Source organism: Talpa occidentalis, unplaced genomic scaffold, assembly GCF_014898055.3.
Source record: "Talpa occidentalis isolate TD23 unplaced genomic scaffold, MPIMG_talOcc4v2.1 talOcc4.10, whole genome shotgun sequence".
Classification (NCBI taxonomy): Eukaryota; Metazoa; Chordata; class Mammalia; order Eulipotyphla; family Talpidae; genus Talpa; species Talpa occidentalis.
The window spans coordinates 93,571,344-93,599,255 of record NW_023600993.1 but is presented as its reverse complement, the minus strand read 5'-3'; the positions used below and the strand labels follow the sequence as shown (position 1 = coordinate 93,599,255).

At 49.3% G+C, this 27,912-nt stretch overlaps 1 protein-coding gene and 1 long non-coding RNA gene across 5 annotated transcripts in view; both read left to right on the top strand.

The window, feature by feature from the left end:
- CHD6 (chromodomain helicase DNA binding protein 6) overlaps nt 1–18,098 on the top strand; it is a 189,447-nt gene extending 171,349 nt beyond the window's left edge. For all 4 annotated transcript variants that reach the window (XM_054697659.1, XM_054697669.1, XM_037498908.2 and 1 more), the window contains 6 exons: nt 601–752; nt 1,152–1,355; nt 2,570–3,022; nt 4,993–5,184; nt 6,143–6,262; nt 11,524–18,098. In XM_054697659.1, the coding sequence (XP_054553634.1) occupies nt 601–752; nt 1,152–1,355; nt 2,570–3,022; nt 4,993–5,184; nt 6,143–6,262; nt 11,524–12,414 (2,012 nt within the window). In that variant the 3' untranslated portion in view covers nt 12,415–18,098. The remainder of the gene's footprint in view (nt 1–600; nt 753–1,151; nt 1,356–2,569; nt 3,023–4,992; nt 5,185–6,142; nt 6,263–11,523) is intronic.
- Nucleotides 18,099–21,343: 3,245 nt separating this feature from the next.
- Nucleotides 21,344–27,413, top strand: LOC129146165 (uncharacterized). The gene is made up of 3 exons (XR_008552684.1): nt 21,344–21,629; nt 24,399–24,598; nt 27,166–27,413. It is a non-coding gene; the product is annotated as an uncharacterized LOC129146165 (long non-coding RNA).
- The last annotated feature ends 499 nt before the right edge of the window (nt 27,414–27,912 follow it).

Below are 27,912 nucleotides of genomic sequence, written 5' to 3'. Positions count from 1 at the left end.
GGTTGCTGCCATAGATTGAATTGCAAAGCTCATGTGGAACTATAGAACTGAGGCCCCCAGAAAGGGAGCCCCTTCAAAAAACAAAAACATACTGATTTTTAAGTCCATTTTTGTGGGGAAAAATCACCAGATAATCAGTCCTTAGAAATCCAACCACATGAGCACAGAGTAAGAAGAGTGTGGTTCAGAAAAGGCATGCCCCTACACCAGTGTCCTTCGTGGCCCTGCCGCCTTGCAGAGCTGGTGGACACGGTAGGAGCCTGATGCGCTTTAGCGAGCACCTCGCGCCACCATTAGTAACTTAATGTTCATGGTCTTATTTTATTTGTGTCTGTTTTACTTTTGTTGGTGGTTTCATGTGTTTTCCTCCTTCCTCATTAACATCAGCCTCTGGCTGTGTTATATTTCATAGACTGTCCCTTCAAATGTATCAGGAATATTGCAGTGCTCAATTTCTTCTTGTCCACTGTACCAAACAGGGAAGTTCTTGATGGTCGTTCCTTTGCTCTCACTCGTGGAGACACAGAAATAGTTCCATGCTTTCTCACATCACTCTGTCTCCCAAATACCTGATAAGTTTTTTTTGACTTTTCTCACCAGATTACCCAGGGAAATTCTCCGAAGAGGAGAGCAAGAGCTCAGCATCAGGCATTGCAGGAGACGTTGGGGATGACCTGCAGGAGGCCCGGGCGCCCACCATCGCTCAGCTGCTCCAGGAGAAAACCCTCTATTCCTTCTCCGAGTGGCCCAAGGTGCCTCCCAGAACTTGCCTTCTCCACAAAGCATGCTCAGCTTTGAAAATGGAATCCTTTAATTTAGACCTTTGAGAGTTTCTGAGTTGTGGGCTCAGAAATAGTTCATATCTATAAAGTATATCCATTATATATAGCACTTGAACATTAACAATACATGTGTGCACTTGACTAATTAAACCAAAAAAGAACAGTGTCGAGTAGTCCTTGTGTTTACAGCACTGTGGCTTTCATTTCTGTTGTCCAGACTGTGACATTTACTTTAAGCCTTATAAAGTGAGTGCATTTGGCCGTACACTTTGCTAACCAGCTCCTTCTGTTTGACCCTTGATATAAGAGACTTTGTGAATTTGGTCACTTTGTGCTTATTATTCCTTAATGCTTTCATGCTTTTCTTAGGATCGCGTGATAATCAACCGCCTAGATAACATCTGCCATGTGGTGTTAAAGGGGAAGTGGCCCTCTGGCCAGCAGTATGAGCCTTCGAGCACCCTGCCCACCCCCGTGCTAACCAGCAGTGCTGGTTCTCGAAGCAGCATCTCAGAGCCAGAGGCGACGGAACACAACTTCGGCAGCGGTACAGCATTGGCCCAGATCCAGAAGGTGAGACAGCCAGAAACAAAGAATGAGGGACACTTTGCATTTCTCTATTCATTCAACAAATATTTACTGGATGGATAGGTTTCTCTTTTAAGCCATTAGCATTAATTGAGGAATCTAGATTTTATCCTATTGAGAGTGGGGAGCTGTTAAGAGTTCTGGAGCAGGGAAATGCATGATGGAAGCAGGCTTTTGCAGCTCATCTGGAGTGGTATTAAGTGTATGAGCGACAAGGGTCAAGAAAGAGGGGTGCCTTCATTTGGGAGCCACGTGGGAACCTGAGGAAGAGATACAGCCCTAGACTAAGTTAGTGTCACTGTTGGATTAAAAAAAGAGAGGCAGGGGCCTCCCCGGTGGCGCAGCAGTTGAGCGCTGGGTTGCGAAGCTGCCCGCAGCCTCTGAAGCACCGGTTCGATCCCCGGCTGCTCCCCGGCCACCAGAGGAGAGTCCCACATGGTGCGCAGACCTCTCCTGCCGCCCGCTGCTCCCCGCAGCAGTGTACTTCGGTCCTTCTGCCTGCTCTGCTCCCTGCTCTGGCTCTGGTGAATTCTCTCACCCTCCCGCGCTTCTGACTGTACCCAGTGCTTGTATAAATAAATAAATCTTAAAAAAAAAAAAAGATTGCTTTCTTTAAAAAAATAAATAAATAAATAAATAAATAAATAAAGAGGCAATTAGTAAGCATGAATTGATGGCTAATATATATGTAAGGAAAGCAAGGAAGGCATGAATGGATCCGTGTGTTCAGCACTTCAAGGGCTGCGAGAGCAATGGCAGCTGATAGAAATTAGGGAAATCAAAGAGGAAAGAGTTTTGAGTTTTACACACTCAAAACTCAAGTTTGAGATACAGTGTTAACACATTGGTTCTCACTCCCAACTACACATTGGAATCTGCTGGATACCTTAAAAAACTACTCATTCTGATTTAATAGGTCTTGGTTGTGGACTGAGTACTGCATTTTTTAACTTCTCTATTGATTGCTATGTACAGGTAAAGTTGAGATTCGCTAAATCACAGTTTTGCAATTCCAAGTGTATTTCAAGCACTAGCAGTTTCAGCAACATCAAAAACCTGTGAGAAATGCAGAATATCAGGCCCATTGACATACAATATGCATTTTAACAATCTATCCAGGTGATTTGAGAAGACTTGATTTAGAAGAACTTATAAGGAAGTCAGTAGTGTCAAACCTCTTGCTGTGTGTGTGTTTGCAGGAGAGCTTCTTAACTCCAGTATTCGCAAAGGATGAACAAAAGCACAGACGTCCTTATGAGTTTGAGGTGGAGAGGGATGCAAAGGCCCGGAGCCTGGAACAGTTCTCTGCCACCCACGGGCACCCCCCCATCGTCCTCAACGGCTGGCATGGAGAGTCAGCAATAGACCTCTCCTGCACATCAGAGGGATCCCCAGGAGCCACATCACCTTTCCCAGTGAGTGCCAGCACCCCTAAGATTGGAGCTATTGGTTCACTTCAAGGAGCCCTTGGCATGGACTTGTCTGGGATTCTACAAGCTGGTCTGATCCATCCAGTGACTGGACAGATTGTCAACGGAAGCCTCAGAAGAGATGATGCTGCCACCAGGAGACGGAGAGGGAGGCGGAAACATGTTGATGGAGGGATGGACCTCATATTTTTGAAGGAGCAAACACTTCAGGCAGGAATCTTGGTGGGTATATGTGGCCACTAGGTGATAACTTTGACCATTCTACATGCAGCAGTGAACCCTTCTTCAGACACGTGGTGTTTGGTCTGTGAGATTTTTGTCCCTATTTTAGTTGTCTTACTTACTTTCTCCTGTTAAAACTTGCCTTCAGTCTTTCTAGAGTAAATAAGTGTTAATCCTATGAAAGGCCCATAATCTGCATGCAACCTGGAGAAATGAACCAGCGGGGCTTCTTACATTTCAGATGGAAACAATCCAAATCCTTCAAGGCTCCAAAAGAGCCACTAGTGTGTGAGCAAAGTTAATGCAAGACAGCAGGTAGAATTTGTGGCAGCATTGCTCCCAGTTAGCAGGCTTTCCAGGAGCTGGGATTTGAGGAAACAAACAGGAGTCAGGACTTGTCGAATGTTGATCCTGGCTCTCCTGTTTGACTTACTAGGCGACACTGGGCACTCCACCAAGCCTCACTCAGCTCCCCTGTCAAGTGGGGGAGCAGCATTTGTCATAGGTTGCTGTGAGGATGCATGGAGATCACACTGTAAACCACAGGAGAGGTCAGATTGCACACCTGGCCAGGAGAGCGCCCCTTGGACTTGGCTTCACACATCAGAGACCACTGACTTCTCTTTGCATTTTGGTTCTTCCTATGTTCTGCATTTTGAACTCCAAAACAGGAATCACGTTCCACATTTTCTAATTTTATTTTATTTCATTTTTTAAAAGATTGATTTATTTTTATACAAGAGCTGGGGTACAGGCCAGAGGCACAGGAGGGTGAGAGGATTCACCAGAGGCAGAGCAGGGAGCAGAACAGACAGACGACAGAAATAACACTGCTGAGGGGAGCAGCAGGCACGACAGGAGAGGTCTGTCACACCATGTGGTATTCTCGCTGGCCTGCCGGGATCGAACCCGCGCTGCAGAGGCTGTGGACAGCTTCACAAGTGCAGCGCTCAACCCGCTGCGCCACCGGGGAGGCCACACATTTTCTAATTTTAAAAGAAATAATAAACAGTATTCTTTGAGTGCTTACTGTGAGTCAGGCACACTTACTATGTGTTGAGGGTTTGACATGATTGTCCTACTTGATCCTCACAACCCTGTGAAGATAGCTGGTATTATTACCCCCATTTTATCGATACAGAAAAGTGAGGCTTAAAAACTTCAAATAATTTGCTGAAGATTATCCAGCTAGTAAGTGGCGGGGCAGGGAACCAAACCAAGGACTTTGTTCTCTGGAGCCTAAGATCTTTATTGCTGAGCCATAGTGTTTGGTATAGGTTTTCCTCCTAGGCTGTATGTATAATTTGGAAAGTTAAAGTAGCAGGTTCTTTCCCTGCCAACCCTGCAAGCTTCTAAAAAGGTCTCAGTTTTTAGAAGCATAAATTAGTTTCTTTGTAATGATTGTAGAATTTCAGTGACATGACTGATACATTTTTTCCCTTGACCTTAGAATATTATTTAAATTATATTATGTAAACACTTAGGTAGCACTGACACACTTTATCAGTGGGCCCATCCTAGGCACTGGGGATAGAGTAAAACACAATCAGACTCTAAAGAGAGAAAGTAAGTAAATTGCAGGGTGGCATTTTCTGTTACATGTAAGAGTGCTGTGGGGACCAGAGTGCTGAGGGGGACAGGAAGTGGAGAACAACATTGCCAGGGCCTGTCAAGTCTCGTGGTAAAGGAGGGAACACTGAACCTGCGAGGACAGGATAGGGTGGAGTCAGTGTTTACCAGGTAGACTTTGTGTGGTAAGAGGAGCTTTTAGGTGGGGGGGGGGGGACAACCAGCACGAGCAAGAGCTTATGGGCGGCTCAGTGCTATGTGTAGGATTTTTACCCCAACAGGGCAATAATCAGGGCAGAAGTAGATGGCAAGATTCAAGAGTAACCTATGTGTTTTCTTCATAGAAACTAGATTTCATTCTGTCATGATTAATTGCATATACTTGTTTTTCCTTCATCTAGGAAGTCCATGAAGACCCAGGGCAAGCTCCACTGAACACCTCACACCCTGAAGGGCCAGTGCCTGCCACCTCAACCCCTGAGCCAGCCCCTGCAGCCAGCAGCCAGGCCGAGAAAGCCATTCCCAGCAAGAGCCTGCTTGACTGGCTGAGGCAGCAGGCTGACTACTCCTTAGAAGTTCCTGGCTTCGGAACAGTAAGTTGGTGTTGCCTACAACTGCTATTTTTTCCCTGCTGGCTTGCTGCCATTTTTGATAAGGGATGTGCTGAGGAAAATGAAGAAGACCAAGAAGTTTGAGAAAAGTCTGTATCAACTGATAATGTCATTTTAAAGTAAAAAAAAAAAAAAAAAAAAGTTTTACGTTTTGGTGAAGTTTCCCATAACAGAAATTACAGCTAATGTCAGATTGCCGTACCAAGAAGTAGAGTAGACATGCAAAATTTTAATGAGGACAGAACTTGCCTAAGCTCAGCCCTCCTTTCTCTTAGAAAATTACCACACAGTGTCATAAACTCATAGAGTAATTGTTAGTGTAGATAAATGTTGCCACTTAGTGAAGCATTACTGTGTGTTCTTTTCATGTTAGTACTTTAAGCTTTGAAGTTTCTCTTCATTTTACTGTTTTTGCTTGGGACTTTTCCTCTACATAGACTTTTACTGCCTTTGTCCTAAATCCTTCAGATTAGAAATCTGTGGGAGAGCCCTCTGGGGCTGATGGCTTTTCTAGATTTTTCTTTTCTCACTTTTCCATGTGCTCTGTCACTGTCTTGGTCCTGGCACGTATCATTAATGAGATACAAAGGTAGAGTGCATCTGCGGATGCGTTCTCTCCAAAGACAAAGCCAGGTAGGCAGGATGGAAAGAGAATCCAAGAAAATAAGGGAAAGGCTAGGGAGTAAACCGGGGTTTCAGCCCAGGTATTTAGTCTGGAGGGCCACGAGGCCCACACAGCCTTTTTCTCATCTTGTTAGAGGAAGTTTTCCTTCAATGAGAGATCCTAAATGAGGGCCTGGTGGCAGTTTCCTTCAGGCTAACCTGAGGGGTCCTGTGTAGAGTGCCATCAACTAGAAATAGCAAAACTAGCTAAAATACACCCTCGTCAGAAAAATTTGTGACACTGTTTTTATGACGTTGGTTTCCATTTGCCTCCTAGAATTTTTCAGACAAACCAAAGCAGAGGCGGCCACGCTGTAAGGAACCTGGAAAATTAGATGTCAACTCCCTGAGTGGGGAAGAGAGAGTCCCTGCTGTCCCCAAGGAGCCAGGACTAAGGGTAAGAGAAAGGAGCACTCTGCGGTGCCAGATCTTGAAAACACAAAGAGCAAGCTCCTCTGGGAATTGGGTAACTGGGTGACATTTTCCAAGAAGACCAGAGGCCAGCACGGGAAACTGATAAGGGGTCAGTGCTGCCGACCTCCGCAGTAGGACTTCCCGTGGTCATTTGTTTTCGACCTTTACCTCCAAAACTGTATTTAAATCCTTCCCAAAGCTTGTTCCTCCCTCACCCCCAAGGGAAAAGACACCTTAGTTCTTGTCAGGAGTTTCCAGTGTTTTAACAAACTTCAGCATTGGAAAGCTTCATTTTCTAATCTCAGTTTTTGTGGCTACCATTTAAGACACTTCCTCCTATTCCATCCTCAGTGACAAAGAAAAACAGCTGAGTCCAAGTACGGCCCTTTTCCTGTTACAGAATCATGAGCCTGGAAGAGACTTCAAAGACATCTGCAAGATGCTTGTAGTGTAACAAGTCTGAGTTAATTATAGTTTACAGAGGAGTATCAATTTGGGCTAGAAAATTCATAACCTCTAGGGGGCAGTAATAACATTTCAATTGGAAAATGTGTTCAATGTGGGCAAATTTAACCTCATAAAAGTGCATTCTGCCCAGACAGGGGACTTCTGAAGATACTGCTCTTCGCAGGTTGTCCCCTAAACTCACAGGCTCTTCTGAAGGCCTTCTCTTCACTGCTCTGCTAGCTACGGCTTTCCTTGGGTACAAGTTCCCTTCTCAGTGGAATTGCCTGGATGTGATTTCTTATTTTAGCTCCAAAAGACCACCCACCATAGTCATTTCCTCCTCCTTGTGCAGAAAAGAATCGTTACTCAGTGTTCTCAGGGAGCTTGTTACTGATTTTGTCACCAGGGTGATTACTTCTCCTGCAGCTCCAGAGAGTAATGCTCCCGAGTGTCACCATCCTTTAGCAGAGTCACTGGGGGCAGGGAGCTTGGCCCATTCCGGGCGGGGATGGGGGAGGCATTTATCAAAGTTTTTTGCATTGGAAAAGCTATCCTCTTTTCTCCTCTAGTGCTTTTATTCTCAGGGAATTTTCCTAACACCCCTCTTCTTAGACCTCCTTGTCCTGTACAGGCTGATTCAGCTGTAGTTTCTATCTAGCCCATCTGTCTTTCTCATCCCCTTCATGCTGCCTCCCCCCTTTCGACTCAGATTGAGTCTCACTCACATTGTCCAGGAGAGATCGCTATTTCTTCTGCTAGTTCTTGTTTTGCTGTAGTCCCTTAGAGACACATCAGAAAAACCATGTGGTTACCCTCTTGGCTTTTTCATTTCTTTCTGTAATGTGTAACAGTTTTCCTCATGTTCTCTGGAAATTAGTGTTCATCACTCCCCTACAGACACCAGCCCCTTGCCAGAAAACCCATTTCTTCGCTGTTCTTGCAAGCCCGCCTCTTACCAAACACACACTTTCTCTCCTTTGTTAAATAAACACAGTCCCTGCCTCGGAGGCCCTTTTCCTGCAGTAAGGCAAGAACAGGAAGCACTTGTCCACCTAGTCTGCAGGAATGCTCAGCCTTCCCAATAGGAAGTGACACTCTGCTGGGCCCATGAGGGCCCTTCCCCCCCCCCCAACCTTGTCTTCCACGACTACTCCTGGGATCACTGCCTGCTGGATTTTCCATAGAGACCCTACCCCCTCCTCTTAGAGACAAATGTAAACCCCACAGAGAGGTGGCCTGGCTTCACAGAATTAGCATCGGCAGACTGCCATGGGGTTCAGCTTTCAGAATATGGGTGCTCAGTGGTTGCTCGTCAAATGCAAGTGTGCACATAGGTGCACGCGCACATCATATATTTTGTATATGCAAATTACATTTGTTTCATGTATGTGTGTATAGTTTTGTGTTTCTTGCTTAGGCATTCGAGAGTAAATTGCAGGCATGACACGTCACCCTTAAATATTTCAATGTGTGTCTCCCAAGAACACTTTCCTATGTAATTGTTACCATTATCACATGTAAATATGAATAATATCTAGTCCATATTCACATTTCCCCATTGGTCACAAAAAATGTCTTTTAGAGCTAGTGTTTTGTTTTGTTTTTAGAATTTTCAAATTAAAATCCACATAATGTGTGCGTGGTAGTAAGGTCTCTTTTCCCTCGGTGTATGTTGGCCAAACCTACTAACTTTCCTGGGAGGAGTAAGTGTTAGTCACCACCTTCTCTATTCATACCCAGGAGTTAAGCTTGCATTGGGATACTCAGGCTTTGGAATAAATGTCTCCTGGATAGGTGACAGTGTTCTTGGTACCCATGCATTCCTTTGGAAATGCACATTTGCCTCCAGGTTTGCTGGAGTATCTGACTGTCTTTTCCTATCTCTCCTTGCCCTCTCCCCAGGCTCCCTGGAAGAGGAAGTGGGTTTGCTCTCAGGGTATAATTACTAGGAGGGAGAGCTGCCAAAACCCGACTTGGCCGCTGTGTGTGGTCGTGGAGCTGCTGGGAGGGGCACCTGATTAGGGTGGGCAGCCTCTGGCTGGCTAGCATGACTCTCCCTCCCACAGGAAGTGGCGAGAGCCCACCTCCTTTGCCAGCACGCCTCTTCCTTTGCCATATATGAAGAGCTGTTGTTTGCTTTGCCCCTGGGGCCTTTCTACCCCTGCTCTCCCATTCTTAAGGGGAGAAGGCAGCCAGCTTGTGCCTCCTTGGCAAGTTCCCAGTTCTGAAAGGACCCAGCATCAGTGGTTCTGTACACTGAAGTTTTGGGGCATCTTCATGCCTGAGAATGCAACTTGCACTTAATGATTAGGATCAAGGGAGATAAAAGATCCTGTAGGATGCAGGCTGGTCTTAAATACCCTGAGGAGCTCAAAGAAAAATACGTTCAAGAATGTCTGATTTATAGCGTTTTTTTTTTTTTTTTTTTTTTTTTTTTTGTGGGACCCTCATTGGTGGCCGGGGAACGAACCGGTGCTGCAGAGACTGCGGGCAGCCTCACAGCTCAGTGCTCAACCGCTGTGCCACCAGGGGAGGCCCTATAGCAAATTTTTAAAAAATAAAATCAAGGCCTTTTTCATTTGGGTTTTTTCCCCCCAACCAGAAAGTCTTATAAAAGTGAACATGTCCTTCCACTAGGGAGTTATGGGGAGAGTAATGAGGTTGTAGACACGCCCCAGCACTTTTCCCTGGCTCTTGGCTGTGGGTGGTTGAGTAGTTAGCCTGGCCAGGGCCCTGGGCTGAGGAGGTGTGACCAGTCAGGCCCCAAGACTTTGCAGAGACTCCAGGATGAGGCAATTTGCGTTAAATAGGCTCAAGATAGACTGGTAAGAAATTATGCTTTCAATCTGGCTCCAGTGTGATCTCCTGTAAGGTGGCTATGATAGTCCTCACTCCACAGGGTGGGTGTGAAGGTTCATTGAGTAATGCCCACCGCACCTTCAACATAGTACCTGCCAACACAGTGAGTGCTTGTTGCGGCATTGTTGTCACTCACACGGCTTCCTGTCACCATGCCCCCTTTATCACTGCTGCTGGGCGCTAGTTTCCCGAGCTGCTGATGCCGCTCACTGCCATGGAATCAGTGGTCCTGGCAGTTCCTCATTTTGGAGCCCACCACATACCTGTGCACTTCTGCTCACTGAGAACCTAAACTGTGCCACCAGCTAATCGCTGTGTCTGCTGCAGCCCCTCATGCAGGGGTCCATTGCGTCTCCTCAGAGTTCTGCTTCTTTAGCAGTTAAGGGAGGTGCGAGGCAGTGAACCAAATGGAAACACCAGAGCTACTGACCTGCAGTGTCCTTGGGAAGGCTGGAACAACTTGACGGCTCTCAGTCCTGGTCGCAGTGTCAGCCCTTATAAACCTTCATCTCCCCAATTTTTTCTCCATGTTCTCTGGAATTCCTGGCCCTAATAGGGTAGTTAGGGCCGCTTCCGTGTGGCTCGGGGGGAGATGACAGCCCAGGGGCCCACAGGAAAGGGCCTTTTCTCTGTGCCTCATCATGCAAAGGAGAGTGAGACTGCTCAGCAGCAAAACACAATCCACTGTAAGTGCTGTCGCCATGCAGCAGCTTGAGAAACTAAATGAGAGGAGGAGGGGTTGGTGGAGGAAAGGGGTATCGGCTCCCAGGGGGTGTGTTCAGAGGGGTCCTGAAGGAAATTTCTCCCTTTCTGTGGGAAACCGCCTCTGTTCACAGGTTTTGAAACAAATTCAGGGTTATTAGCATCATAATAGCACTAGTTTGTTTGATTCTGTCTGCAGCCAGACCTTGTGGTCCTGGCTGTGTTCTGTCCCCTGGGCCAAGTCACAGAGGAAGGAGCGTTTGCAGCCGCCACAGCTGCCCCTGGCTGGTGCTTCCTACCGCACTGTCCCTGGTGCCCTGCTGCTGCTCGAGCAGGAGCGCCCTGTGCTGCTCAGGAGCCTTGGCGCCCCGTGGGTGTGCTGGGGGACGTGCGCAGGCACAGCCCAGTCCTCACAGAGCAGGAATGCTTAACTCTGAGCTCTCTGCTCTGAAAGAAATCACCTCTTTCCCATCAGAAAATAGCCCTTAAGGGAAACTAGAGCATTGCTTGTTTTGATGCAGTTCCCCAAGATGCTCAAAGATGCCTTCACTTCCTCAACAATCATGGGCATCCTGTTTCGTATCAGAGTCAGTCCCCTCCAGGTGCTCCTGACCTAGCGGGAACAGGACCCTGTCTCTGCCTCCGATGATCATGTCCCTTTCGTCAGTACTTCTGTGGTGACCCCACAGAACAGGTATCATTGTCCTTTCTTCCCAAGCTCTGAGAGGTTAATGGAGTTGGTGGAGTCCTACAGCTCGGGGGTTAAGAGTTTGAATTGGAACTCAGGTCTGTCCGCCGCAAAACCCTATCTTACCTACTCAGTTTGTTGCTTCAGTTAAAAACCTTCCTGCCATATGAGGAAGCAAAGGTTGGGATCTGGTCCAGGGGTCACAGCCATCCACGAACATTGCTGTGACTGAGCCTTGTTAGCTGGTCTCTAGCTCCTAGCGCTGCTCCATCAGGTGGATGCTGCTTCTGTATGGTGAGCCTGTTGGAAGCACTGCTTGGTGGCGACAGGCTGTTGGCCTGAGGGAGAAACTGTTGAGTTGCAATGAGGCGAGAGAGTGGTCCGACCTTGGCCGGACAGGCGGGAGAGCTCTCTCTCTGAGTCTTCACGGAGCTGGGCTGGGCTGGGCTGGGCTGGGCTAGGCTAGGGCAGAACCCTGGTCAGCGCCCCAGTCAGTCGCCCACCATCCAGTAACTTGGAGCATCTTGTGTTTCTTTGTCCTTTTTCAGGGATTTCTTCCAGAAAACAAGTTCAATCACACTCTGGCTGAGCCTGTTCTTCGAGATGCAGGCCCCCGCAGGAGGGGGAGGCGGCCTCGGAGTGAGCTGCTGAAAGCGCCTGCCATTGTGGCGGACTCTCCCTCGGGAATGGGGCCATTGTTCATGAATGGGCTGATTGCTGGGATGGACCTGGTAGGACTACAGAACATGAGGAACATGCCAGGCATCCCCCTCACGGGGCTGGTGGGATTCCCGACCAGCTTTGCCACGATGCCCACAGGTGAAGAGGTCAAAAGCACCTTGAGCATGCTGCCCATGATGCTGCCGGGAATGGCCGCGGTGCCCCAGATGTTTGGTGTGGGGGGGCTCCTCAGTGCACCCATGGCTACTACCTGCCCTTCCACCCCTCCAGCTCCTCTGTCAAGCACAACAAAAAGTGGTACGTCGGCGACTGAAAAGACTGCAGAAGACAAGCCAGGTAGCCATGACGGGAAAACGGACACTTTAGCTGAAGACAAGCCTGGTCCTAGTGCATTTTCTGATCAGTCTGAACCTGCAATAACTACAAGTAGTCCTGTGGCTTTTAACCCGTTTCTCATCCCAGGAGTATCTCCTGGACTCATTTACCCGTCCATGTTCCTCTCCCCTGGCATGGGCATGACTCTCCCAGCCATGCAGCAGGCCAGACACTCTGAAATAGTGGGTCTGGAGAGCCAGAAGAGGAAGAAGAAGAAAACAAAAGGGGACAACCCCACCCCAGAGCCTGCTCCTGGGTCCGAACAGGAGCCAAGCAGTGATCAGAACTGCCCGGAATCCAGGGCCCCTGTGCCCCCAGATAGAGAACATGCATCCCCAGCTGGGGACGGGGCCTTCAAGGACTCTAACAGTGACACCAATTAGAACTTTTTCATTTAAGAAATTATTGTGACTTGTAAGTTTCTTATCCCATAACAGTTTGTTACTTCCCTCACTTCACCTTCATAAGAACCTGTGTTTCCATCAGTAATTATTACCTACCTAATTTCCTGTCTGAGAACTATGGTAACAGATGTTAATAGTCGCAGGGTCTTGCCACTTCATTAGATAAGTGTCGTCGACCTAGTCTAGGAGGCACAGAATTCTCATTCTGTTATCCAGTTGTTCATTCCAGCAATTGTAGTTAATACAGTACTTGGTGACACGCCCTACCCCCTTCTTGTCCAAGTTTCCCACTTATTTGAGGAGGAAAAATGGCAAAAGAAAGCTGTCGAGGGATTTACCATTTGCAGGGCCGAAGAGCAGACACGAGGAGCAGCTTTTTTTCCGTGAGCTGTGTTACATGGGAAGAATGTAATAGGGAAACCAAAAAGCACAGAAAAAGGAAGTGCTGGTGCATATTTTTTAGTTAAAATATCTCCCTATTTTATCATGATTACTAAATGCGTAGCATAGACAGAAGTATATAACTAATGGTTGAAAATGCATATATTCATTTCTTTATAAAGCAGAAACCTTACTGGTAGTAGCATAATTTCCCCTTTATGGTTTTCCAGACACCTGCAGCAAGAAGAAATACTGACTAGGCATTATTTTATACGCGTGTGTTATGCCCCCCCAATCCCCCCAGTTAAAAGAATGTTCTCAGTATGAGGAAGCTTTACGTACCTGGAGTTCTTGCTGATGGCAGAGGAGGGTGAGCCCTCCGCGGAGCTGCGCTGCTCGCGAGCACACGGCTGGCGCCCGGCCCACTGCATTCTCTTGGGAATTGCTCTCGCCACTACCAGGGCCTGATGGGTTTTTATTTTGTGCTTTACTTCACCAAGAATAAGGCTCTTCCCAGAGCCTGCAAGAAAATTGTCACTCAACACTTTTACACTTGCTAGGTCCTTTTGTCAGTTACTCGAGGTTGTCCAACGTGTGTACCACCTCTTTTAATACGACTGTGAAATGTCTTTCCTTCTCCATATTTCTTCTTTTCTGTTATATACAGTTGGACCCGATTTCCAGATGATCAAGTTAGTCGAGACTGTGTTGCAGATCCACATTATTTTCCCTCCTTCCCGGCTTCCCTGCTGAGGAGAACTGCCTGAGCAGTGCTTCCCCCCACCCTCTTTCCCTCCTTTTTGAGAGTCTTACTCTTTATTGACAGTTCACACTCTGAGACTTGAAATAAGCTTGTGGTTCAGTCCTCCGGGGGCACAGGGCTGCAGGGCCGTGGGAAATGTTGGAAGTGTTACTAGTACCAGTTTCACTTTTGTTGTCACAATTTACTGTATTTTTTACTTTTTCTGTTACAGTTTTGCTAATTTATCAGAAGGTCCAAAAGTTTGACATAACTATTTCAGTTTGCATTATTTATTTATGATGCTTTTTGTCATTGTCTTTTATACATTTGGGATTATAAATTATGTAAATGTTAAAACAAGCATCTCAAAGAAGTCTGTTAAATCGTGACTGAGAAATCATTCAGGTGTATTTTAAAAAAGTGGAGCCCCAGTTTTATGAATCAGAGCTATAAATCAGAAACTGTATTGCTGATCATATAAGGAGAAAGAGTCCAGTAATTGAACAGATCCTATATAATGACATCTTTGTAGCATAGATGTTCTGTAATGCTGACAACAGATTTCTTAGAAATGCTGCTTTCTCTATTTAACTAACATTTTGTTCAGTTTTGCCTCCAGTGGAAGCAGAAAGGGTTTTTTCAGCTGTTAAATCCTAAAAATCAATATAATTTATTTATGTAAAAAAATCACTCAATCAATATATTTTTGAACCTTTTAAGTACTAATTTTCTTTTTATCAAGTAGAAAAAAAATGTATTTGCCCTAAATCCTTAAAATACAAATGCTATAAAAATTCATGTATCTTGAAAGCCTTACTGCAAATGAGTATTATAGACATCCAGCAGAGCCTGGGTTTCCTTTGTTGTGTCGTCGTTGTTTTGTATGGAAAGGCTGCTTTCCCCAGGTTCCACTTAGAATCTCCAGTAGGTTACAGGGTTCAATATGGATTTGATTTAAAAACCCACCAGCATGCTAAATCCCTTGTTATATCTTATTGAACCTATATGTTAGCTTTCTGGGTGTTTAGGCTTATATTTGACTGCTATTGTGTCCCTGTTTGCAAAATGAAAATGACACTCTGGATTATTTGCTCTGTAAGGCATAAGTGCTTCTTATGATTATTTTGGCGTTTCCAAGAGCAAAAGCCAAATCTAAACTCTCTTCAACAAACTTGAGCCTTTTCATCTAATTCAATGTCACTCACAGCCATAACTGTCCTCAGCCATTCTTCACCCCATGTCTAACATAATAAATTGTCTGTGTTCTTGATCCTGGATTTAAAAAAAGAAAAGTTTAAAAGTCAAATTTGTATTTCAGAAATTCAGTGGCACTTGAATGTCTTTTGCTGCCTGGGCATTTTATGATTATATCCTGTGCACACAGGAATTCACTCCTTCTAGGTGCCCAATTGGTGCTGGGCACCCTGTCGGGGACTTGTTAAACAAGGCTTGGCTTGACCTGTTTCGACCTGCCAGAACATCTGAATTGAAACAGAACTGTAAAAGAGGGCTCAGTGCACCCCACAGGCTCAAAGGCTGAATACAACAGCAGTGGCACGTACAGACAGAGCAGGGGATACTAGACCTCTGCGGGGTGAGACAGCCCCTAAAAAAACAGGAATGCCTCAGAAGCTGAAGTTTTAGAGGCTTATTGCAAACATGATGATCCTGAGCTTTGGAAAACATCACCTCGCAAGCCCCAGAAGGGCTGTGCCAGGAGTTACTGAGGAGGCTGGCAGGAAAGTACTCATGACTCGGTGAGACTGACAGGAAACCCAGCCTCACCATAGATGAGTGGAGTGACAGCCTGGGGCATGGAAAGAGCATTGCTCTACTAAGTCTTGGAGTCTTTCTGCTCCAATTCTCAAGGTTGTATAGCAGCTTCTTAGGCCTCTAGTCAAGACTTGGGGAGCCCTTCTAGGTATGGGAACAATTTACGCAAAGTGCTAGAATCTTGATTTTACGCTTTGGCATCATAACCCTGCCCAGTAGATTCTAAGAGGGCAGAAAAGCAGAGTTCGTCCAGCATGTTGAGCTGATGTTTTGTGAGTTTGCCATAAAACATTTTGTCCTCGGGGCATCTTGGTTACTGGGTGGAGAGCTGCGGGTGTTCAGTATGCCTAGTGGAAGCTGACAAGACCATGAAGCTGTCACAGAGAATGGGGCTGGGCCACCACGCCCCCCTGTACCCATGTATGCTCACCTCTCACCCTGGGGTATTCAATGGATTGCCCACCACTGTTGCATTGGTGTTGCAGGAGCTATCGGGAAGGGAGAGGTGCCACATCTCACCCACCAGGACCTGGCCATGACCTTCCGCCACCCACCTGCACCTCGAAAGCTGGCCCTGGCAGTGCCTGCAGGGGCCTCTTTGGCTGGTCACTGGTGCAGGCCTTGACATGCATGAATTCAACCCAAAGTATGTTCTCCAGAGGAGAATGAGGCACAGGTGACACCTGTCTTTTGTAGCACAGCTAGTGAGAGACGAACGAGCATAGAGGTGGGTCTGGCTCCAAAACCACAGGCCTGACACATCTGTCTTCCAGGGTGATGGGGCCACCATCTGTCACCTGTTTACACGCAGCCCATAGGCTAAGAGTGGCCATTATGTTTTTAGATGATGGAAATGTCTGCATGACATGAAAATCACACCAGATTCGGAACTGAGACCAAGAAGTGTGGCTGGCACCCAGCCACACTGGTCCCCTCCTGCACCGTCTGTCTGGCTGCTCTCAGGCCAAGCCAGTGTTTGTCCCAGAGCCACTGGCCCCACAGCCGAATATATCTACTCTCTGACCCTTCCAGGAAAACTTGTTGAGCCCTATCCTAGAGCATGAATTTTAGTCACTGTTTCAGTGCAAAAACGATCATTTACAGTATTTTTTATATTACCTCAAACATGGTTTTATATAAGTAGCAATCATGCGCGCGTATGTGAGCGGGACTCTACTTCCAGGATAAAGCAGACTGCAGAGAAGCACTGGATTTGGGGTGTTCTTGAGGGCCTGCTGCCAAACCCCCAGAGCACACACACTCATCTTGGTGGGGGGAGCTGCCCTGCCGGCCAGGCCTGTCTTCCTGACACAGCACCCTGTTCCAGGCAGAAGACCAGGGCCAGGAGGACTGATGTGAAGATGCAGATGAGAAGAAAAGGCATTTTAGAGCCAACCCAAAAGGGCAGAAAGAAGAGAGTTGGATGACGCCGGCAGAGGGAGAGGCACCCTCGCCCGTGGCTACTGGGATCGTCCTGTGGCAGCTGAGTGGGCTGCCTGCGAGTGCAGAGACAGCCTACAGGAAGATGAGCCGACACAGGGGATGGCCCTGTTCCCTCCTGGAGCTCGGGCAACAGGAAGGTCAGAGGAGAGGAAGCTGGGAGCCCGTGGAGGGTGCCCTGAGCCAGACAGACCAGCAGCCACTGACCCGGAAGCAGAGTTGGGAGGAAGACAGAAAAGCGCCGCTGGGACCTAGTCTATGGGGAAAGGTGAGCGCCCATCTCACCCTCACACCTGTGGCCCAGGGCAGCAGGCACACCTCAGTGGCAGCAGGGCCCTCCTCGGACAGAGAACTGGTGGGCTTGCCTCCCCAAATCTCCGGCCCTCACACTGCCTGGGGACTCCTGTCTCTTCCAAGATGCGCCAAGCTAGACTGCTCCCGGAGGGCACTGGACACCACCCTGCGGAGAGGGGCTCGGAGTCCCCTCCAAGCATCTGAGTGATGGCAGAGGTGTGCCATCTGATGTGCGCAGAGGTGTGATGGCCAGGAGGGAGGCGGCGCTACAAAGGACATGGGGAGCGATTCAGCTCATCACAGCCTCTTGACATCTTGACATCACATCACCCCTCATGGGCCAAACCGTGGACCTTTTAAAATGTGTGCGTTAAACCAAGACCGTGTTAAGACTCTCCTACTCCCTTCCCTTTTGGAATGGCTGCGGGATGGGGACAGCCCCTCTGGGCGCTCTTCATAGAAATGGATGAAATGGGGAGCTGTGGGAATCTGACCCACCTGAATGGCCAGCCGTGCCCCGAGGGAGCTAAGAAACAGGCCTCTGTCCATCTGGAGTGAGCACAGCGGCTCACGGAACCATCGTCATCTCCAGCAGTGTCTGTGAACTCACAGGCCTACCTGGTGGCAGGTGACGTGCCTGAGTGCTTTGGGCCAGATCTCAGGCAATAAGTGGTGGGGGCCGTGGAAACTGGAGACCTCTTGCCCTGACTGAAGGGGCAGCTGTCACCAGCTAAATAGATGTCACACAGGAGTGTGGCCACATGTGGGGAGGCCTTGATACTTTTCAGGATATTCACATAGGATATATACGTAGTCTCCTGAGGGCCACATGTGTGCAGTAAATTCACTGCTTTTAGTGCACCAGGCAGAGCCGGTGCACAGAGCACAGGTCTGCTCTCGAAACCTGGCAGAGCCACGGGCATATCGGCGGTGACGTGAGAACAGAGTCGGGGTGCACGTGAAAAGAAGAGACGATCTGGCCCCCATGGGGGTGTTCAGCTGACCCAGAAGCTGCACGCCAGGAAGGACTCAGGTGTTTGTTCAGTGAAGTGCTGGCAGCTGGCAGGCCCCTGGAGGGATGAGCCCCCGGGCCCCGCCAGTTGGGGCTGCGGGGCCTCACGGAGGAGAGGCTGGGCTCTTGCCAGCATCAAATAGGAGGCGGGATTGACTGACGTGACGCTGCTTTGCAGTCTGCATAGTCCAGTCGTCAGGCCCCTTGCCTCTCTGGGCCTTGCTGGGCGAATGTGCCACCGTCCAGCATGACACTCTTCTCCGTCCCCAGCACATTAGGGTCCCTGAGAATCCTCAGACCTTCCCAAAGCGTTAGCAATAGCACCTACGGCCACCTCCAGGTGTGAGTGGGGCCAGGAGAGCGGGGCCGGGGAGGGAGGGGTCCCGGCAATGACTCAGGACTGCCGAGGTGTTAAAGCCTCATGTCTGGCTCTGAGGAAGGGGAGGCCTCACCAGGAAAACTCTAGACACAGCTCCCCCCCGCCCACCACCCCCACCCTACTCCAGCTCTGATCCGGGCTTTTCCATTCACAGGCTCCAAGCTTTCCAGGCCGGCAGAGAGCCAGAGGGGCTGCCAAGGCCCGTGTGAATACCTTCTGCGAGGGTGGGGGGAGGAGCAGGCTGCCTGGTGGGCCGCAGGGGCCTGAGGAAAGCCCCCAACCCAGCTCCTGGGACCCATGGGTTGGGCCCTCCTCCACCCCAGTCCCTTGTCAAATTCCCCATCAAGAACAGGCCATATGGGTACAAGGACCCGGGGCCGGGCGGGTGCTCAGTGTGGGTGTGCATGTGGCTCTGAGACAGCCGGAGGACAGCCGGAGGGGAGCACGGAGGCCTGCCGGCTATCCCCTTACAAACACCTTCATTCCCCAGATGATTTGGAGACCATTAGCATCCCACGGAAGCTCCCCTAGGAGGGTGGAGAATTTGGAGCCCCTCCGACAGCGTCATCAGCGCACAACCGCTCCTGGGGACCCTGCCATTCCTGCGCCCCACCGCCGCCAGGAGCAGAGCTCAAAGAGATGAAACAGCATCGTATGTAAAAGGCCCCAGGTCCTTGAGCTCCTGAGCCTGTATTGTAGGGCTGGCCAGGCCTGTGCCCCTAGCGCTGAGCCACCCCTGGCCTGTGCTCCGTCCTCAGGGGCAAGAGGGGAAGAGTCTCAGAGCAGCTGGGAATAGGTGAGAGGAAGCTTCCTGGCACCTGTCTAGAAAGGACTCGCCTAGGAGGGTGGGGCAGGGCAGAGGGACTGGATGAAGGAGCCACTGTCTGGGCGCCTCTTCACTGGGTGCCCCCGGTCGTCCCTCAGCAGCAGCCTCCACGCCCCCAGACAGACCCACATGCCAGCGCGCCCCTGGGATCAGATCTCAGCCCATCGGGGTCCAGCCCATCAGAGATCCTCTTTGCGACACCCCAGGACACCGCCAGAGGTGTCCATGACAGGGTGGGGCCCCACTATCAGTGGGAGGCTGTGCAGAAAGCCCCACGCTGTGCTTCACGGCGTGTCCCTTGGACTCTGCAGGCCAAGAGCAAGGACCTCCCGGTGAGGCTGAGGCTGGCTCCTCCCTGAAGCAGCGGGGCAGGACCTGCTCTCCGTGGACAGGCCGCCAGGAGCAGCAGAACGTGTGGCCAGGCCTCTCCGGGCTTCACTGTCCCCTGTGCTCAGTGGGACAGAGGGGGCCAGGGGTGACCCCAAGCTGCCTATCTTGGGGATCCATCCTAGCTCTGCCACCCTGGACTTGAGACCCCCGAGATGCTGTGCCCCCTTCTCTGAGGGTGAAGGGTGTTCCCACTAAGCTTAGCCTCAGGACACAGGGCTTCCTCTCTGGCTGAAGCTCCATGAACTGAGCCTCCCACTTCATCTTGGGGCTTGGAGCGGGGGTCCTGAACCCCCTAGGCAGAGTTCCCACCTTCCTGTTAGGCGAGTCCCCAAGAGCCTTTTACAAAGAGTTTGGCTAGAAACCAGGGAACTTTTGGAAAGTGTATGGGCCAAACCAAGCTGTACAAACCTGTCTTCCTCCCAGAGCTGAACAGGGCCAGGTTGTTCCCAGACAAATGCAGAGGCGGGAGTTGGGGGGGGGTGCGGGGTGTGGAAGGAGGAAGGGGGTGACTTTAGGAGGCTGGGCACACGGCAGAGCGGCTAAGCAGCAGTAGGGGCCGCCTGGGGGGGTCGGCTGGGGAGGCACCGCCAGAGGCAACAGAGGTGGGGGCCTGGTGCTAGGTGTCTCATGTAGCTTCAATCCCCCCACCTCACGCCCCCAAGCAGAGTCCAGACGCAGTTCTGGAGACACAAGCATGCAAACATGTATAGGTGCAAGCTGGTTTCTACGGAAATATGCACAGGTATCCAGAAAGCTGCAGACCTATACATGCTCAAACACGCTCACACATGCAGATGCACACAAACAAGTGTGCACATGCATACACACCTAGACACCTATACAAAGGAAATAAATGCCAGGCCAAATGCACGAGGCAGGGAGAGGGCTTGATCACATGAAACATCCAGCTCCTGGAACACACGCCCGCCGGGAGAGAGACGCTTCCTCCACAGGAGCGCTTGGATCCAGGGCAACACGCAATCAAGACCTCGCGCTGGGACAGAAAGCGCCATTGTATGCTGGGCCCAGGGCTGCAGAGCAGCTGCAGCCTCCTCCTGGACAAGGGCCAAGCCAGTTTCTCAGCCCCCGGAGGAAGGTCAGTCAGGGTCAGGGATGGAGGTGAGGGAGCAGGGTCTCCAGCATGCCCTGCCACCAGCCCCAGGACACTGTCTCTGGCTGGCTGCACAGAGCCTGGAAAGACAGTTCTCCCGTCCTGGCCACCCTGACCCCTGGCGCTTGTCTGGCTCTGCTGCAGAACACCCGTGGTTCTGATCCCCCACGCTGACACTACACTGACCCAGACTGAGGCTCTGGCCCCAGGTCCCACTCCTGCCTGTGTCTGTGGCTGGATTGTTTTTTTAGCAGAGTGAAGAAAGATCAGACTCTGGAATTCAAAAGATGTGAAATTGAGTCCTGGCTGTGTCACTCGCAAGCTGGGCGACCTTGAGATCAGACTTCACCCCCTCTGAACCCTGAATCAAAGTGCTGAGCCCCGTTCCAGCGATCACAGCCTGCTGGGCCATGACCTCTGTGCACACCTAAGCTCAGCCCTTGCCTAGCTGGTGGAGAGACCCACTGCCTCCCGCTCTCTGGCCCAGGGCTGGGTTGCCATCTCTGGGGCTCTCCATCCCCCTTGTAGTCCTTGCCTCTGCCCACAGGTGCCCCCCTCCCTCCCTGCCCCAGCCTGACCTCTGCTCCCTCATTTTGGGGGCCCCAGCAGGTCCAATCTTCAGTGAGAACAGAATCCAGGGGTAACTGAAGTGCCATTTCCAGACGTGTTCCAGGACTCTTTCTAGCCATTCAGCCAACAAATACTTCCTGAAGGCCTACTATGCGCTTGACATAGTACTGGAGACTGGACATTCAGCAGTGATCAGATGGACAAAAGCCTCTGCCGGACAGTTCCACGTCCCAGTGCCACGCCACGTGCTGTTTGGGGGCCTTCAGCATCTGTAGGGTAAGTGACTCTATCAGGCTTTTTAATGCCACTAGCCTCGGCCGCGGCTATCACCTGTGGCCATAGGTGATAACACAATCACATCACTTGACTGTGACGATGCAGGAGGCGCGTGGGAGCGTGGGGCACGTGTGCCTGATTGTGGACACCTGGAGCATGGGTGTGGGCATGCGCAAGTGTGCACACCTGCGCTCAGAGGCCAGGGCTATACAGGTGGCTACGGGAGGACACGCGACTACAGAAGAGTGAGACCACGAGAGCGTGCCAGAGAGAGCCCAGAGGGATAGTGTAAAAATTCATGGGGGACTGGGAGGCTCGGTTGCCTGCCTGCCTCCCAGCGCCCCCTGCCTGGCCCGTGCCCACCTCCCTGCCTGGTTGCCTCCTGGTTCCCTGAGAGCATTAAAGCCTGTAAAATCCACTGAGGGCTCCAGATTCGCTCTCCGTCTGCCCGGAAGGATTGTGAGCCTGCCCCACGCCTTGCTGGCACAACAGCCACAGGGGAGCTCTCACCTTGCTACAGACATAGCACTTCTTCCTGCTTTGTGTCACCACGAAACCTGGGAATGCCCCACCCGAAGACTATGGCCATCTCAAGGCCAGGGCCATCCTGGCAACAGAGCCTGGCATGTGTCCATGCCAGTCAACTCTGGGTAGTGCAAGAGCATTAAGCTGCCACTGAGCCCAGTGTGTTTTTTCTTTTGCTCTTATCGTAACTTAATGCCTTCCTTTTAGTGTCTTTCTCAATCATGTAAGTTAGATAACCATCCTTATTGTTGATAAAATTGGACTGTTTTAGGAAATAACTTGATTCATTCTGAAGTCCAAGTAGCCAAGAATGGGGAGTCTCCGTTCAAACACTGCTCTGTCCCCCATGTTACAACTTGTTGGTTCCTGTGGTATTAGCTACACCTGCCGCTGGCGCACCTGGAGATGGGGGAGGGAGGAGCCCATGGAGACCCCTAACTAGAGAGGACCACGGGCTAGCAGGGGGACCAGGACAGGTAAGCCCAAAAATGCTATGGGTGGCTAGAATGATGGGCAGGCGCTGTGGGAGCCGGCGGGGAGCTCCTGATGGGGCTGGTTCGACGGAAGACAGTTTTGCAGAACAGGGACATTTGACCCAAGCCTTGAAGAAACAGTTGGACCTTTTTCTGGTAGAGATAGAGAAGGTAAACCAGGTGAAGGGACCAGCTTTTGCAAAAGACTTGGAATTGGCAAGTGCCCACTGTGTGGGAAGGAACGGGGAGGTGGGAGGCGTGCCCAGGTGGGGTGTGTCAGGCACCACTGGAGAAACTGGCACCAGTAGGACCGTGGATGCCAGGAAGACTGGGGAACCCCTGCCACATGGCAGGTGCCCAACACTGGAGCTGCCCTGGTGAGCTTTCCACTCCCATTGAGAACCCCCGGGCGCAGCCCCACCCTCCCACCTTCAGCCTGTTTTTGGAAACTCACATTTCATTGTAATCAAATTCCTCTCCATTGTTGGCTTAGAAAAAAATGGTATGCAGGAATTTTTGTATGAACTTTTTTTTTTTAAGATTATTTATTTATTTATACAAGCACTGGGTACAGTCAGAAGCTCAGGAGGGTGAGAGAATTCACCAGAGCCAGAGCTGGGAACAGAACAGGCAGAAGGACCGAAATACACTGCTGAGGGGAGCAGCGGGCGTGACAGGAGAGGTCTGCGCGCCATGTGGGACCCTCGCCGGCAGCAGCCGGGGATCGAGCCAGCGCTGCAGAGGCTGCGGGCAGCTTCGCAGCCCAGCGCTCAACCGTTGCGCCACCAGGGGAGGCCCTTTGTATGAACTATTATCTTGCAATTCTTGATTCTTTGTTACATATCTATCTGTCTTGTATTTTTTTGCAGTTTTCCCTTTATTTTGTTCTGAAGGGGAACAAAAGTTTATATACATGCTGTCAAATCCATCAACCTATTTATTTGATGTCTTAGAAAATTGTTTATCCTAAAATTGTATCAGTATTGGGGTTATTTTGTGGTTTAACTGCTAACATTTAAATCTGAAGTTTATTTTGGTATAAGGTAGAAATCTAACTTTACTTTTTCCAAATTGTTAGCCAGTGTTCATTTACTGAGTAATTTATCATTTCTGCACTGGTTTGTTTATTTTGTTCAAGATTCATTACCCCCTCTTCTCGATTCTTAAAGTTATACTTGCAAACTCTTAAAAAACTCAGGGGGAGACCATATAGTCATCCAAGAGTGATGGAAATACATGGCTTAGGGGGAGAAAGCCGTCCCCTGAGCCACCTCCACAACATAACAGCCATTAACAGTTTGTAATATATTCTTGTATTGTTATTGATATAATACCTTTGAGGTTTCTCTTAAATACAGAGCTGTACAGAGGAGAAAGCCCAAAAGGGATAAAAGTCTCTAGATAACATACATTGACCAAAAAATACATTGATATTTTTTAAAAGTAATACATATATAAACTTGGAAAAATCCAACAATCTTGAAGACACAAAATGAAAACACTTCTCTCTCCTATACTACTCTTCCACACCAAGTCTCTCTCCCGAAAGGTAACCAGCTAACCTTAGTTTGTTTTAGTTTGAAAGGCATTTCTTTACCATATTCTCAGTTTGACTCTGTAGGTGGGTTCTATTTCTGGACTTTCCATTTTCTGTGCCCTTTACCTCTCTGCTAATGGTGGCACAGTACCATGCTGTTTAAAGTATTAGAGTTTTACCATGTGTCCTACCATCCAGGAGGGTAAGTCCTGCCTTCATGTTCTTCGTTTGCAGAAAACATGCCAGACTTAACCTGTCTGGGCTGCTGTCACAAACTGCCATCGACTGAGCCACTTAAACAGAAAACAAGTATCTCACAGTCTCGGAGACTGGAAGTCTGAGACCAAGATGGCAGCGTGGTCAGGTTGCTGAGAGTCCTCTTCTGGATTGCATCCTGCCAATTTCTCACTGTGTCCTCATGTGGCCAAAAGGAGGTAAGGGATCTTTCTGGGGTGTCTCCCATGAGGACCCCAATTCAATCCTTGAGTACCTCATCTCTGACCTAATTACCTCCCAAAAGCCGCCTATTACTTCCTATCACCTCCTATTACCACTTTGTAGGGGCTTAGCCTTTCCATAGAATGATGGGCTCATTCTCCGTCCATAACGATAAACTATTCTCCACTTATTTTCCATGTCAACATTATATGGCTACCTTCTCAGTTAGACTGGAATTTTGTTGGAATTGCACTACATTTATGATTAACATGGGGGTAGCTATCTCCTGTGGTCGTGAGGTTCCCACTGTAGATAAGGGTGTGCCTGTCTCCTATGACTACATTTAGGTTCTGGGACTTTTCTCCTTTGGGATCTTGAACATCCCTCCTCAGGGCACCTCAACCTTATCCCCTCAGGTGTTATATCTGCAGCCACCTGCAGGGGGTGGGGGGGGGAGGGGGAGGAGTCAGATCTCCGTCTTCCTGTCCCGCCGGGTTATCAGGCAGAAGAGGGAGTGGGCCTGCTCAGCAGGGCTCCAAACAGTGGAACTCAGACCAGCCAAGGGTCACCCAGTTGCCCCCTTTGACCGGGCAGACAGGAGGTGCTATCTGTTGGTGCACAGGGCTGTGGAACAGCCGCTGGGAGAGGTAGGGCTCAGGTTCCACCACCCACGCATTTCCAGTGTCCCGCGGGAAATGTCGCCCTGGCTGCCCAGGACCGTCCCACCTTGGTGGGGGAGTGGGGGGCCCCAGGTTCCCAGGGCCTCCTCCTTCCACTCTGGCCAAGGACAAAGCCACGGCTTCCCAATGCCACTTCTGCTGTCACCTCGATTCACTCGTCACCAGGCTCCTTAGATCCACATGTGGGGCTGATCCGCACGGCAGCTGAGGGCAGTAAGGCTCCACCAGGCTGAGAGACCTCACCAAGGTCGCCTACGGCACCTGTGCAAGTAGGATTCACCAGCGTGTGCCTTCAAGCCACCTTTCTGTCACTGCCCCCTGGGACCCTCTGCTCAGAGTCAGGACTCACCCACAGGAGGCTGGAAAACCCTCCCTGCCACACACACATGCAGAGCCAGCTGCTGGCAGGTGAGTGGCCCGGTGGGCAGCGGGAAGGCACTGCCAGCTCCGCTCCCGTGCCTGGTTCTGCACGTACATCTGCCTCTCTCCCCCGGGCAGCGCTCAGCTTGGCTCTCGGTGTTCTCAGGGGGCCAATGGGCTTCTTGATTCCAGGCTGCACATCTGGAAGTTGACGGACGCTATTAAAACAAACCCCATTATATAACAAACGGCCATCTGGAATCCGTTAGCACTGAGTTTTTAGAAAAAGAAATTGTTTTGGATGTGCTCTCGCCTAAGAATGTGGCAAGGTGCCCTCACCCTGGCTGTCCAGGAACCCAGAGACCAGGCAGCCTCTCCTGGGCCCATTTCTGGAGGTATCTCTGGCCAGGCTAGGGGTAAGCTTGGGCAGAGGCAGGGACAACCCCCCCGGCCCTCCCCCCACTTCCCACCCACCACACAAACAACTTTACTCTCTCCTGAGGATGACGTCCTTGAAGGCTCCTCTCCAGTTTCATTCAAATATTTATTCAGCACTTGAGCACCTACTATGTGCTGCCAACTCCATATCATTCACATGCCCACCCCAACACCCCCCTCCTGAGCCTAATTACACTATCCTGGCTTACAAAAGGCATTGCAGACTGTTCTGGATTTGATACAGGGATGTTTGAACAACTCTGCACACCAGTTTCCTTGGACACCTAGCCTGCATAGCTTAGCTAGCCCCCGGAATTCCCCGACTTCCTTAGGCCTCTCCCTAATCAGCTCTTTGAGCCGGACACTGGTGAACTGGGGCTAAAACACTGGGGGAAACATTGACCACAGCGACTTTGCATGGGGTCATGGTGGTTTTACCAGGGAAATGTAATCTAGCACTGAAGAGGCTTTTCAAGAACTGTCTGGCTAACATTTTCAAATGAATATTTTATTTTAAGTAATATTTCCCCCTCAACATATTATGTTGAGTAATTTCAAACATACAGAAAAGTTGAAAGGATTATTCAATGAGCACCCACATAAACCTACCACCTAGATTCTACAGTTGTTGATATACTGCTGTATCGGTCTATCAATTCATTCATCAATTAATTCAATGCAATTTGCAGATATCATAACACTTCACCCCTAAACACTGGGTTTGCATGTCATTAATCAGAGGTCAGTATTCTTTGAGGAATGCAAAAGTTTTAAGTGTACTATTCCAGTAAATCTAACAAATACAGACAGCCTAGGGAATCCTATCACGTTGCAATTTGCCATCAATCCCAGAATATTCGCCGTGTCCCTTCCTTGTCCCTTCCAACCCCCCCTCCTTCTATGGACTGCTACTGTACTGGTAATTTTCATCATAGATTTGCTGTTATGGAATGAATTGTGTTCTCCTAAACTTCATATGTCAAGGTTCTAACCTGCAGTACTTCAGAATGTGATTGTATTTAGAAATAAGTTCTCTCACGAGGTCATTAAGTTAAAACGAAGTCATTATGACCATGTTCTTATAGGAGGAAGAGGTTAGGACACATTCACACAGAGGGAAGACTGTGTGAGGACACAATAAGAAGTTTGCCATCTGCGAGCTAAGGAGAGAGAAATGAACAGTCACACCCTGCCAACACCTGAAAATCGGACTTTCCAGAATGGTGAGGAAATAAATTCCTATTCTTTAAGAAACCTAAGCTGTGGTATCTTGTTGTGGGGCAATATAGTGAAAATCATATGCTGTATGTTTTGTTGAATGTTCTGGTTTATTTTGTCCAGCATAAGGGTTTTTGTATTCATCTGGGTTGCACACAAATCAGTGCTTTCTTCCTGTTCATTGCCGAATAGTGTTCCACCACATAAATATTCCACAGTTCGTTTAGTCAGGGCAATTTATTTTTCAATAACAGAGGAATCATTTCATAGCATTTCACTTTAATGTGTGTCCTGTATGTCATCCCATCAAGAGAGGACATTCCACAAACAGCTCTACTCAAATGTCTAAGCATCCAGAAATATATGTAACATACATCATACTTCTTGAAATGGAAAGTTTTTAGAGTTAGATTAAGGTAATATTTCACCACTTCTACCTCAGCAAATACAGACAAATCCACAATATACCAGGCCTCGACTCTTCTTCTGTTTGGTTACAAATAACACAGGGGTTGCGCTGACTTTGGTGTTTGGGGGCTCTGGGTTTGACTCCCTGCATGAACTTTGACAAGTCACTTAATTGCTCATAGCTCATTTTCCTCACCCAGAAAAGA